General features: G+C 41.7%; 1 protein-coding gene across 1 annotated transcript; it reads left to right on the top strand.

Annotated features, from left to right (window-relative positions):
* The first annotated feature begins 3,422 nt into the window (after positions 1–3,422).
* prdm14 (PR domain containing 14) lies at positions 3,423–7,614 on the top strand. The gene is made up of 8 exons (XM_030757168.1): positions 3,423–4,056; positions 4,272–4,325; positions 4,417–4,577; positions 4,667–4,937; positions 5,058–5,260; positions 5,663–5,764; positions 6,738–6,957; positions 7,272–7,614. The coding sequence occupies exons 1-8, from the start codon at positions 3,423–3,425 to the stop codon at positions 7,430–7,432; spliced, it is 1,806 nt and encodes a 601-aa protein (XP_030613028.1). The 3' UTR covers positions 7,433–7,614.
* The last annotated feature ends 5,493 nt before the right edge of the window (positions 7,615–13,107 follow it).

Here is a 13,107-nt window from a genome sequence, read left to right as displayed (position 1 = left end):
TCTGCCTCCAGCCGTTCTTCTATAGCAGAGGTCAGAGTTAAGACTGCACGGTTCACAAGTGCTGCTCTGACAGACACTTAGCCATATTTTATGACCTCAGGCAGTTAGTTCACCTATAAAGTGTTCAGTAATGACATGCTGTTCTTGTGCCCCATGAGAGGGGGGGGGGGGGGGGGTTGGTTTGGCCTTCACAAGATCTAAAGCAGGTCATCTTCTCTAACCTCAGAAGATTTTCCTCAAAAAACAAAAAACAAAAAAAAAAAAACTTTTTATATCAACTATTTTAACCCAGGACAGACTTTGAACAAGCCAAATAATCCTCACATTTCAATTGGATTTCTGAATTCTACTCATTTTATTTTTTTAATTATTAGCAACCACCTGTTGGTTAGCATGGTTTGGCCCACGGAAAACAAACTTATGATGATGTCACTTAACAGGGTCTGATGTAAATGTTACATCATGAAACAGGAAGAGAATCATTCTGAATGTATTGCCCATAAAGGCCTAAGGACGTGACTGATGGTGTTTCAACATATGGACACATGGTGTTGCACGGCTAAACCGTGCTCTTCTCAGCGTTTCTGAAGTTACCCTTTCCTCTGTTTCCTTTTTATTTTATTTTATTTGTTTGTCTTTTTAATTTCTATATGAAATCTGAAGCTGTAGCAAGTCAACTTTGGAACGCAGAAAGCCTGCACTGACGCTTCGGTTGTCCTGCAGGAGGTCAAACCTTTTTGATAGATGCTGTTTTTGATTGTAAAATACGGTCGTGCAGAATCAGTCTTTTTGAGCCATTTTAAAGAAGGAATCACAGCCCTTTGCAAAATTTCCAAAGATTGTCAAGATTTTGAAAAGACTTAAAGCCATGTGGTAGCAGTGCATTTTATTTTATTTTTTTAAAGCACTTAAAATGAGGACAGGAGCAAATAAATGATTTTTGCCCCTCACAGATATCCAGGCTTTGGACCCACTAAACAAAACTATTTTGTTTTTCTCTTTAATTTATGGTTTTGAAGAACTTTAAATGCCCTTTTGTATTGTCTGCCACTTTCTTAGAGCTAAGATGCAACCTTGAAATGCTAAAAACCCTAGCATAATGCCTTAGATTTTGTCCGTTCTTGTACATTACACCGCTGTCTGTATAAATTTGTATAATGACTTGTGTACAATATTGAATGGGTGCATCATTGTTCAACTCTTCTCAGCTGCTGGAGACTTGGTCACAGTTCAAGTGTCCCTCCTTTGCTCTCTGTTCTGTGTTGGGTTGAAGACTCTGTTATTCCATCTCCTCTCCCTCCGCTCACTGTTCGTATGGACAATGGTGATGATACATAGGGATATCGAAGCAATATGTAATATACTCTATGGACTTTCTGAAGAAAGCTTACTGTTGTGTTTTCCTGAGATATTTTTTTTCTGCATTGTTCACGAGTCACACTGTATACCGATCATTGTACCCCTAGTGTGTGTGAGCGTTTTATGCAAAGTTAGATATACAAGAGAAGTTAAAACCACAGTTATGCAAGTTGTGAACTAATATGGCTTCGCTGATGCTATCTGCCTTGTAAATAAAGAATTCTGTTATTGCATTATTTAATTGAGTGGCTCTTATTTCACTCCCCAACAAAAAGTATTTAATTTTTGGACTGAAACATCTAAAATTATCTGGTCATTTTGGTACCTTTATTTATTTATATAGCAAATCTGAAGAAATAAATTCCATGCACATGACAGGCTGATGTAAATGTTAAACTGAAATATAATTGGCAGCGATTTCTGTTATAATTGAGTACTTTAATTTGCAAATGACCATCGACCCACTACAGATTTCTTCTGAAATATTTCATACTCCATAAAAATTAGGCGTTTTAAATGACTGTAATAGACCTCTAAGTGTTTGTGCCTTTTGCAATGACATGACAATGAAAATTGCCTCTATTAAAATCAACAATAAATTTTTGAAAAGCAAATAACTTTCCACGTTCAAACCATGTTGAAGAACTGATAGAGGTTCGTTTAAGTTTTTTAAGCCTGGAGCAGTGAACGAAAGAGGCAGCTAAGAAATGCCTGGTCGTTTCTCCACTCTTTTATCTCTTCTTTATTTCCAAGTATTAACAGCGGTAATCAACTCCACACGTTGTGCGCAAAATGAAACCTTCGGCTCATTCTCGCAATCGGCCTCATTGTGGCAGAGGAAGCCGACTGAGAAGCGCAGAAGAATATGGGGGTGGGTTGTCCCTGAGAAAATCTATTCCTGTGGGGGCATTGAGATGTATGAGGTCGAGCGGATTCCTGGCCAATAGGAGTAAAGAGCTGTGGAGCATCTCCAGCAGACCTGGCTGTATACAGGATAGGTGCCCTCAGATGACCACAGAGCAGCACGTCCTCTCTGAAGTTTAGGCTGCTCCGGGCTTCCTGCAGAATCTCAGCATTCGTCTGCGTTATTTTAGTGCACGGAGGTTGTTCAAACTGTGGTCTGCGGGCATGATGGAGACAGCACCGGTGTGAAACTCCTCTAATTTATTTCAGAAGGTAAGTTTCTTTTTAAATTTAGGGTGGGGGTGCTGCAGTCCCTTGCTGCATGTGTATGTGGGTATGTGGCAGGCTACTCACTGGTTTAATTTGATTCATTATTTCAAATGATTCGTTTGTACCTTTAAAACAAAACAAAAAAAAAAAACATACTTTTTTCCTCCATAAGATTTAAGTTCGCGTTACACACTCCTATCTTGAGCCTATTTCCTTCATATGGCGGGCTAATTGTAAAAGTCTGTAAAAAGCTTCATTAATGTTGACCTCTGCTCTGGCCTGACGGTTCTTTAATTAGTGTCATGACCCTGATTTGTCTCTCTATTTACTGGCTGACTGGTAAACGGTTCCTAAAAAACACACCACCATCCAGTGGGTCATTGAAAGCCTCTGATGAACCTTTGATGTGTGGCTTGTGTGTGACCTCTCAGCTGGAAATACTGCAAAATCGGCTGTCCGAGCTCACTGCGGATTGCTTTTCCGTACTCCCTTTGCTCAATATTTAGGCGGTGTTTTCATCTGTACCCGACAGTTTAATCGCTTTTCATTTTAAAAGAAAAGCTGTGAATTTGTTGTAGATTTCATTTTGCCATATTCAGCTCCACTTAATATTATTTACATATTTAAACTGAGGGTTGTTCTGCAATAAGATTAATATAATGTTTGGAGGAAATATGAAATAATGTAGCGAAGTAAAGTCTTATGTTCATTAAAATAATCAGTTTTGGTGTGTTCGGCCTCTTTTGATGTCATGTTTCCTTTTTTAGATTCCTTGCATTAAACTTTTATAGCTACACCTCCTCCACCCACCTACTGGCTTCTGTCTCTCTTCCCCACTGAAGGATATATCACCGTCTCCATTTGACCCTTTGCCTCACCTCTATGCTGTCATGTCGGTGTCCCTGTCCAGCATCCCTGTAATGCTGAAGGAGAAGAGCTACCCAGGCGGCATGCTGAAGGGCAGCCCTGCCCGGGGATTCTACCCTGCGCCTCTCCAGGGCCCCCATCATTATGTGGACTTCTTCCCGCGGACGCACAGCCTTCTCCACCCACTCAAGTCCCTCGGTCGACTGGTGTCGGACGCTCAGGCTTCCCTACCGCTCAGCCTGCACGGCGGGACCGCTCCCTTCCTCGGCCAGGGTGGCCACAACGCCTCGGTCTTCCACGAACACGTGTTGAGCGCCTCTGGTATCCCGTATCTGAGCCAGATGTTACCCGGACACCCTCTGTACTCCAAACCGGAGGAGCTGGCTGCAGTGGTGACCGAGCACGCCGCTGGTCCGCTGTCTTCAGACTTCAGCAGCCCCTCCAGTGAACGGGCTTGCTCTGCTCCTTCCTCCGCCAACACACCGCCCAAGGAGAGTTTCTTTCGCCTCCGGAGCGCAGACCATTCGCCGGAGAAAAAGGGCGCATCTTATAACTTCACTGAGGATGAGTTGTTCACGGTGCTCTACGGTTACTCCAGCAGCCAGGAGCGCAGCGTGGGTCACGCCATATCAGGAGTGGCCCTGCCGGAAACCTCAAGTGAGATTTCAGTTTATGGACTACGGATTAAAATGATTGGGTTTTCATTTTGTTTGGTGTGTAATAATAAAACTGCAATGATTAAACGCTATCCAGCCATAAATGTTTTCTTGCGACTATTATAGCCGAATAGGACTCATAGATCACTAAAATAGTAAAAATTATCCTGTGTTTTATTTCCCCAATTTGTTCATGTGGGCTCATTTTCTTTTCAGTGTCTGACTCTCACATCTTCCCAGTGGACAAAGAAACGCTCGAACTTCCAGAGGGTAAGAAGCCACTATTTCATCACCTTTACGTGTGTACTTGATTGCATGATAGAGTGCGGAAATCTGAGATTTCTTTCTCTCTATGTTGCAGGGTTAACTATCCTCCAGGCATCTTGGGGAAAGGCGTCGCATTGTGGCATTTTTGCGGATAAACGCAGCATCCCTAAAGCCACGCGTTTTGGGCCTTTCCAAGGAAAACTGGTCAACACCAGTGAAATTAAAATATACGACGACAACACCTTGATGTGGGAGGTAAGGTGATGAATCGTCTTCCCACAGTGCTGGTCATATCTAGATTTTTAGCAGTGATTTTTAACCTACCCCCATTCCCTCCAATGCAGGTGTTTGAGAACGGCCGCCTCAGTCACTTTGTGGATGGAAGAGGAGGATCTGGAAACTGGATGTCTTTGGTGAAGTGTGCTCGTTTTCCCGAGGAGCAGAACCTGATCGCTGTGCAGGTCCAGGGGCAGATATTCTACGAGGCCTGCAAGGAGATCACGCCAGGCCAGGAGCTTTTGGTGTGGTACGGAGACTGCTACATCCAGTTCCTCGGGATCCCCCTCACACTGAAAGACCCCAGAGAGGACAACAACGTGGTTCCCCCCTCCGAAGGTCAGGATTTTATCTTTTCTTGCGTAAGGGCCCTTCTTCTTTCGGTTTGGTTTTATTTTAACATCGTACACATCTTAAATTTTTTGTTTTTGTTTTTGTTTTATACACATATTTACCCAGATGCAGGGGAAGGCTTTAAGTGTGACAGATGTGGGAAGGTGTTTGCATACAAATACTACAGAGACAAACACCTGAAGTACACGCGCTGCGTGGACCAGGGAGACAGGAAGTTTCCGTGCCACCTCTGCAACAGATCTTTCGAGAAGAGGGACAGATTACGGATCCACATTCTGCACGTCCACGAGAAACACAGACCTCACAAGGTACAACTACGCGTGCATCTCTGCATCTGTCCTGCTGTTATGAAGGATTTCCACCCAAAAGTCCTCTTACATGATTATGGTCAATGGAAAGTTTGAGTGGTGCTGAAAGAACAGCTCCCATAGCCTGCCGGGCCCTGCAGATTATTAACGGACCTCGTAAAAATCCCATTAATATGAGACTTGCATTTCGTGCAAGTATAGAGACTGTAGCATAAATATTAACAATTAGTTGACGTACAGAAACGACAGTTTTTGTTTCGTTTCTGAAAGAAGAAAGCAAGTCTGAAATTTATTTAAATCCTCCCAAAAGCGAGCTTTTTTTTTTTTTTTTTTTTTTTTACTTTAATTTGAGCTAATACATTTGAATAACTACATAACTTTGTGTATATGGCTTTTCTGCAGTGCTCGGTTTGTGGGAAGAGCTTCTCTCAGTCGTCCAGTCTCAACAAACACATGCGCGTACACTCGGGTGAACGTCCGTACAAGTGCGTGTACTGCAACAAGGTAAGAAGCCGTTTTATTCTTTCTCAATACCTGCACCTATGAAAGCATTTGGCTTTACAAATGCAGGCTTATTAAACAATCAGCCCACCCTAAAGAAATGTAGAAACAAATCCTGAATTAAATAGTCAGTAAAATTGGATTTCCGGGTTACTACTGGTAGCTAACTAGAAAAGTTAGAATAAGTCATGGGTATGTTACAAAAAAAAAAATCTTATAAACATTAGCTGCTATTCCAGCAATAATGAAGCTGTTCTCTGAGGGGTTTTTCTCGCTCTGGTTCTATTAGACCTCTCCTCTTTAAACCACAGCAGCATCCATTTCGGGCTTCCTCCTTTCATGGTACATTTGGCACGAGCCCCTCCTTATTGTTCCTCGCGGAGGGCACGCTCTTCGTGGACACTTATATGCTAATTATCGCCAGATGTACACCCACCCCTTTGTCTACTAAGATTATACTTTTATTTTATGGCCCTGGAATGAGCAGAAGTTTTTTGTTGTTGTTGTTGTTCTTTGTTCTTGATATCCTCCCTTTTTTTAATGCTCCCTGCGGATGTTTTGTTTCAGCTAATCCCCTTTCTCCTTATCTGGACTATTTAAGCAATTTAGCACGAGCCCAGCGTTTTTAAAGTCTTTTTGAGGACAAGAGGCTTTGCAAAAAAGGGCTTAAAAAAATAATAAAATAAAAATAAAAAATAAAATAAAATAAAAAAATAAAATAAAATACAAATTAGGAAAAATAGGCCTATATTTTAAGCAAAATGTTTCTAAACTGTTAAGACTTTTTAGCTTTTTTTCCCCACGGCAACAAAAGAAACTGTCTTCTGTGTTAAAAGGTGACTGTTGCGAATTAGGCCTGGCTCATGGAGAAAAAAAAATCAAGCTTAAATAAACAACATTTATCTTGTCATTATTCTTACAACTAAAATTGTGCTTAATTACTACTTACCAAGTGGTTTAAACTCCCCTCTCCCAGGCCTTCACTGCCTCCAGCATTCTGCGCACACACATCCGCCAGCACTCTGGAGAGAGGCCCTTCAAGTGCAAGCACTGCGGGAAGGCCTTCGCCTCGCACGCCGCCCACGACAGCCACGTCCGTCGGACGCACGCCAGAGACAAGGCGTATCCATGCGAGCTGTGCGGAGTGTCTTTTCAAGAAGAGCAGGAGCTTAAATACCACACGAAAAGCCACAAAAGTAAGAGCTCGTTTTAGGCTAACAGCGTGTTTTTTTTTTTTTTGGTTTTTTTTATGGGTTCAGAACTGCGTTGTCTAAGGCGATAGTTCGTTACAGTAAGAGGAATAGAAGTTCACTGCATTATATATTATTATGTCCTAATAATGAAACTACCGCCTTAAAAAAGAGAGAATCATGGCCTATGATGGCATCATTACAGGTGAAGGTACTGGTTGTTGTCGTTGGCCTGTCATTAAAAAAAAAGTAAAAACGGCAGACTGCAAAACTAAAATGTTGTATACTTTTTTAAAAGTACGCATTTTCTTCCTCTGCAGAAAGACAAGTCTTGGATGGCACATGTCCCAAGTCTTCTCCGGAGAGAGGATCGCAGGAGGAGCCCCCATTCCCACTGAAGGACCATCAGAAGAATAGCGGAAAAAACTTTCCTTACAGCGGCTTAACAGTTTTAAATCCAGAATATCGGCCCTGGAACTAGACTGTGCTTTCTTCTGTAAACGTGCCCGTGTTATAGTTTAGATGATTTTAGAAACAACACAAATATGGCAAGAAAACCGATCTTTACGCAGTCTTTGTGGTGAGATTGTGGAAAAATACCCACAGTAAGAGAGAAAGAATAATAGTGGGGCTTTATTTCTGTTATGAAGGTAATTTTGTTGTACAGGCCTATTTAAATAGGTAGATAATAATTCAAGCTGCTGGGCAAGTGTGTCTGCGTCTATTTATATGAACATGTTGTGTATTGTTATGTGGCTTAAAGCATTCACTCTACGATTGTTGTGCGGGACAGTTTTGATGCATTGTAATACTTATTATTATTATTATTATATTTTCTTGCATCATCTACCGCTTCAAAAGCAAAACTATTTTATCGTTGAGCCTATTTGTGTATAAATGTACCCTCTCCTAATTTATAATGTATGATAATATTTTTTACTGCAATATTAGGCTGCCAACAGCAACTAAAAGTGTCGTCGTTTGTTCACTTGGAGCGTCCGCTTTTTCATGGTTAACCTAATAAATCAGCGCATGCAACAAGAGTGTTTTTGCTCTGTTTTATGTCCGAATTTAGAAGCGAATTCATTTCTAAAACGAATAAACGAGCACAGTTCAAACTATCCACCGTGGCTTGTTAAAAGTCTTTGAGATTTTTGGCAGAAATGTGCCGGTCATATGCATGAGAAATAAAACGGCTGGGTGATTTTGATTTGCCAGTGCAATCAAGAACTAGAACTTGTTAACATCATCAGTTATGATATTCAACAAAAAAAAAAAAAAAAATCGAATTTAATTGCACTTCTTCTGTAAAAGTGTTATCATGTCCATCAATGCATTTTTAAAAAAAAAAAGAGTGTAAAAACTGGAGAATATTATGAAGAATGCTATGGAAGGAGGTTGTACTGCATTTCTGTGTTTGATGCAAGGAGCCTGTGCCATCTGAATGTCCAGTTCCACATATATCAGTCCAGTCAGCGCCGTATGTCACTCTGTATGCATTTACAGTCTGCTGAGTGTTTTTTTTTTTTTTTTTAAGTCATGGAGGCTTCATGCTCGCAGTAAAAATAAACAAACCCCACTGGACCAAATGAATGACAATGAAGTGAAGCAATGAGGGCCATTTCTTGACACACAAAGGCGGTCACCATGACTGACATCTGCCCTCATGCTGGCACAAACTGTCCCACATGTGTTCCCCTGAGATCAGATAGATAGAAAGAAGTGTGTGTGTGTGTGTGTTGGGGGTTAATTCAAGGAAAGCCCCAATTGGCAGTGTCGTGGTGGCAGCAGCAGGGGTTCTGACAGATGACACAGTGTCTAGTCTTTGTCTCTGTGCTCTGTTATGTCACCTTTAACCTCTCCGTCACCATACTTCACGCTGTGGGCATGTAGTAACAACCACACTGCAAACTGGTTTAATGGGTGCAAAGAGGCAGGTTCAAGTAGTGTGTAGAAGATGAAAAATAATTTTTAAAGGGAGACACTGAAGCAAGTGATCAAACACACAAGATGCTTTGCCATAAAGCATTTTATTTTACAAGTGGCCGCTCAGCATACATGACTCAGAAATCCACAGTTGCCTACAAATCAGAGCAATTAAGGCCTGAAAATTAGACTTCCTCCTGGGTGTTTGCAGAGATAAGAACAGTTAAAGAGATTAGCAATCACTCCAGCCTCTCTGTTTATTTTCTATAATGGACGGACAGCAGTCTTCAAGGTCAGGGGTCACCTCCTTACTGAATGTTTAACAGCCTGTCTCTCCCTTCAAATAGCTAAAATATGGATGCTTGAGCAAGTGTAGATCAACCTTCAGTGGGCCAGCCCCTCCCATGTATACAACCCCTCAAGCCACCATGAATGGGCCCACTGTGAAAAGAGAAGATACTCCCCTTTGTGGTCTTCCAGGAGCAAAGGGGTGGAGGAGAAGGATGGGACAAGAAACAAAGACAAAAAGAGAGACAGAAGGAGAAAAGGGAGAATGAGCTGCCACAGCTGAAATACTGAGATTGTTAGCAATGCTGTGCTAAAAGACTGGTTTTACTAGCACCTCTGTGATTGGCTGATTTAGGACTCAGCACTAAAGCGTGGAAGAATTTTTATCTAGGTCGTTTATGTGGATTGATTTCACACTTAACCTCCTGGCAAGTTAACAAGGGCCTCTAAGGGGCAATCCATTGGATTCATCTATTATATTAATGTGATATTAATGATTGGGGGAGTGGAGTTTTATGGCAGTTAATTCCCTCTAAGGTTGAAGCAATAGACCATAATGCTCCACAATAAAGTGTTAATACTTTGATATTCTGAAACATTCAAATACATCCTGTAATAATCAGTGGCATGATTAAGTTGTTGATCCAATCATGCATTCACAAGCATATTGCACTCTTCTCTTCTCTTCTCTTCTCTTCTCTTCTCTTCTCTTCTCTTCTCTTCTCTTCTCTTCTCTTCTCTTCTCTTCTCTTCTCTTCTCTTCTCTTCTCTTCTCTTCTCTTCTCTTCTCTTCTCCCTCTCAGACTGAGCTGAGTCGTCAAATGTTCTGATGTATTAGCTTCTATTGATTGTCTAATAGCTGTCAGTGTGTATGTGTGTTTGTGTGTTTGCGTGAGCTGTAGTCTGATGTTGAGGCTGGCCCTCGCTCCAGACAGGCCTCAGACCTTCAGCTGAGTGGACTCATAAAATACAACCACAGCAGCTCAGCATCCATCTGTGCCTCAGTCTGCCTCAAACCACACAGAAACTCACTGATGATAAAGATAAATGAGAATTTTAAAACATGCTACTTTTTATTGTTGATAAATGAAAACAGTTTATTTTTGGTTGATTTTCTACTGTTTCCTTGTCCTTTGCCTTTCTGCCCAAATATGTAATTTATTCTTAAAACATACACAAAAACAAACAGTGCAGTTAAAAAGCTGACAAGAACAACTTCCTGCAGCAACTCTTGCCTGAACTCTATTTGCCTATAATTGCATGAAACCTTCCTGCATCATGGACGGGATGGGAGACAGTGTCCATCATGGTTCTCAGTTTGGACCGAGTTCTCCTCATTATCACCATAATGGCTCCACAGTGTTGTGGTTTACTCATTTGCCTAACAATCAAAATATCCCTGACTTGATCCTGGAAGGATACACAACCCCAAAGGGATTTGTGTCCAGTGTAACAACTCTGCCAAACCAAGCATGTGAGGCTACCTGCTGTGGAGACCCCTTGTGAATAAGGGAGCAGCTGAAAGATGTCCAGAGATCCTGAAGAAGAATCAGAGGGCAAGCTCTGGTCCTCTCTGATCAACCTTTTCATTTCTCATCTGTTATCTCACTTGTAGTTTGAATTAATGCAACGCATCTTTTATTTGATTTTATTTTTTATTATATTTCATTTAATGTTGTGCCAAAGCAGTAGATCTGTTACGCAGTTAGTTTGGAAGGAAGACTTTTGTGTGTTAAATCAGGTTTTTTTTTTAATGTACTTTGTTGGATTTTTAATCCCAGCTTTCTGACATTTAGTTCATCCTTAGAGGATATGTTATCTGCATGACTCCTTCTTTTAATGAAACCTTAGACTTGAGTCATTTAGTCAGGAGATGAAGCTGATCAGCCTGGGTCCTGCCATTCAGGGCTCATGTTGAAGCTGTTGTCTTTGGCCAGTGATTTCCACTGGGAGAGTGGACAGTAGAGTGGGAGACACGCAGAGAGGCTCAGCGTCCTGCATGCTGCTGGCTGAGTGAAAGCAGATCAAACACTGTCTGCAAAGCCCCTCCATATTGCTCCTGAGAGCGTGTCTCTTCTAGGTGGGATTGATGTGTGGGGTGGGCAGATGGCCTTATCCTTCCCTGTGGGGGCTGGTGTGAGGTTCCACTGTGGTCCCATGGGGCAACATATTTGCTGACACACACTCTTACAAACACACACCTCACATAACTCACAGCAACCCTCAAAGTAGCCTATAACTATCTATCTATCTATCTATCTATCTATCTATCTATCTATCTATCTATCTATCTATCTATCTATCTATCTATCTATCTATCTATCTATCTATCTATCTATCCTATCTATCTATCTATCTATCTATCTATCTATCTATCTATCTATCTATCTATCTATCTATCTATCTATCTATCTATCTATCTATCTATCTATTGTTTTGTTTTAACTAACTGTTTTAACCTCTGATGGATTGCAGATCTTCTCTTTCGAGCCAATTCATATGCAACTGAGCTGAGAGCAGTGAATCTTCTTGTAGGGCGACATCTGGCATTGTCATTCGGGATGTTAGAAAGTGTTATAGAGTTCTTCTCCCCATGCTTTGCGCTTTACAATAGTTTTTCTCTGTGTGCTATTTGACTGTCTTTATGCGCAAGGCTTTTGTGTGTACCCAACTGTTATTCCTGCAGGTGATGAAGCTGGTGGCAGGTTAGTGAGGAGAGGGGCTGGTGTTACAGTACTCCCCTCGCTACCTCCCTCCCGCTCTCACTTCTTTCTGTTACTGCAGTACATTAACCCACATTTCTTGTTACCCCTCTGATGTGCATGCATTGATATGCTTCTTAGTAACCTCACAGAGTTTACAGATTCCTTTGAATTAGACAGAATACTGTACATGTTTCGTTCTTGTCTTTTCTCTGACAGACTCTGAACATGTAATCTCCTTGCGTCAAGTTGCCAGCTGCACCTGAGTTTTTTCTGAAGAAAGTGTTTGTTGCTGCGGGGTGGTGGCAGTGATGGTGGTAAAAGGATACTGGTGAATACCTGCATTAACCCAGTGATGTCACTTTAGGCATCTTTAATCAGATTATCTTTTAATGTTCTCTACAGTGTAAGGTGCAGCAGAGGAAGATTTAAATGTAAAAAACACAACAAATCAACGACACTGTAAAAGAATCACTAGCAGAATAACTGCATGTGTCGTTCCCGAGGGAAGGATTTACAGCATATGGACACTGTACCCCTGCCACATGTGCATCCATGCACAGACAAGGTGACCTCTCTGCCTCTAAAGATGTTTGCTGTTAGTCCAGCTAATCCTGACTAAGCTGTCCACTTAGATAAACACTTGGAGGGCGACACGCGTGTATGGTATACACAGAGTAAGTGCGATCCTGTCAAATAGAGATCAGTTTGCTTTCTCACTTTTACTGTTAGGGGATGGATCCTTCTTTGGGGGAGGAAAGGGAGATAATGATTTAGAGATAGTCTTACACATAGCTTACTGTACCAATGCCACTTTGCTGCAAATACAGAAAAATGCAGAAGATGAGAACATGAAGGAAGTGGGAGATTTCATTCCTCTTGGGGTGGATTAGCTAATAAGCACCCTTGTCTTTTCCTCATCTTCCTTGTTTCCTTCATCAGTTTTTTCCCTGAGAATGCACAGTCACCAGCCACACAGGACAGCCAGTGATCGATTTTCCCCACTGACTACCATGAGAGCATAGGAGTGGATACACAAGGTACTATATCCAGTGAATGTACGCCGGTCGGCCACAAAATTAAAACCACTGACGGGTGAATTGAATAAGATTGATCATCTCATTACAGTAATGTGCACTGTAACATCATGCACACCACACACAGCCCCCTATGGCAATGGCACTCCCTGATGGCAGGAGCCTCACCTAGCAGGACAGTGTTGCTCTAATCTCCAAACTCC

This window comes from Archocentrus centrarchus, chromosome 20 (assembly GCF_007364275.1).
Source record: "Archocentrus centrarchus isolate MPI-CPG fArcCen1 chromosome 20, fArcCen1, whole genome shotgun sequence".
NCBI lineage: Eukaryota > Metazoa > Chordata > Actinopteri > Cichliformes > Cichlidae > Archocentrus > Archocentrus centrarchus.
The sequence above is the reverse complement of the archived record's forward strand: the minus strand, read 5'-3'. Positions and strand labels throughout refer to the sequence as shown.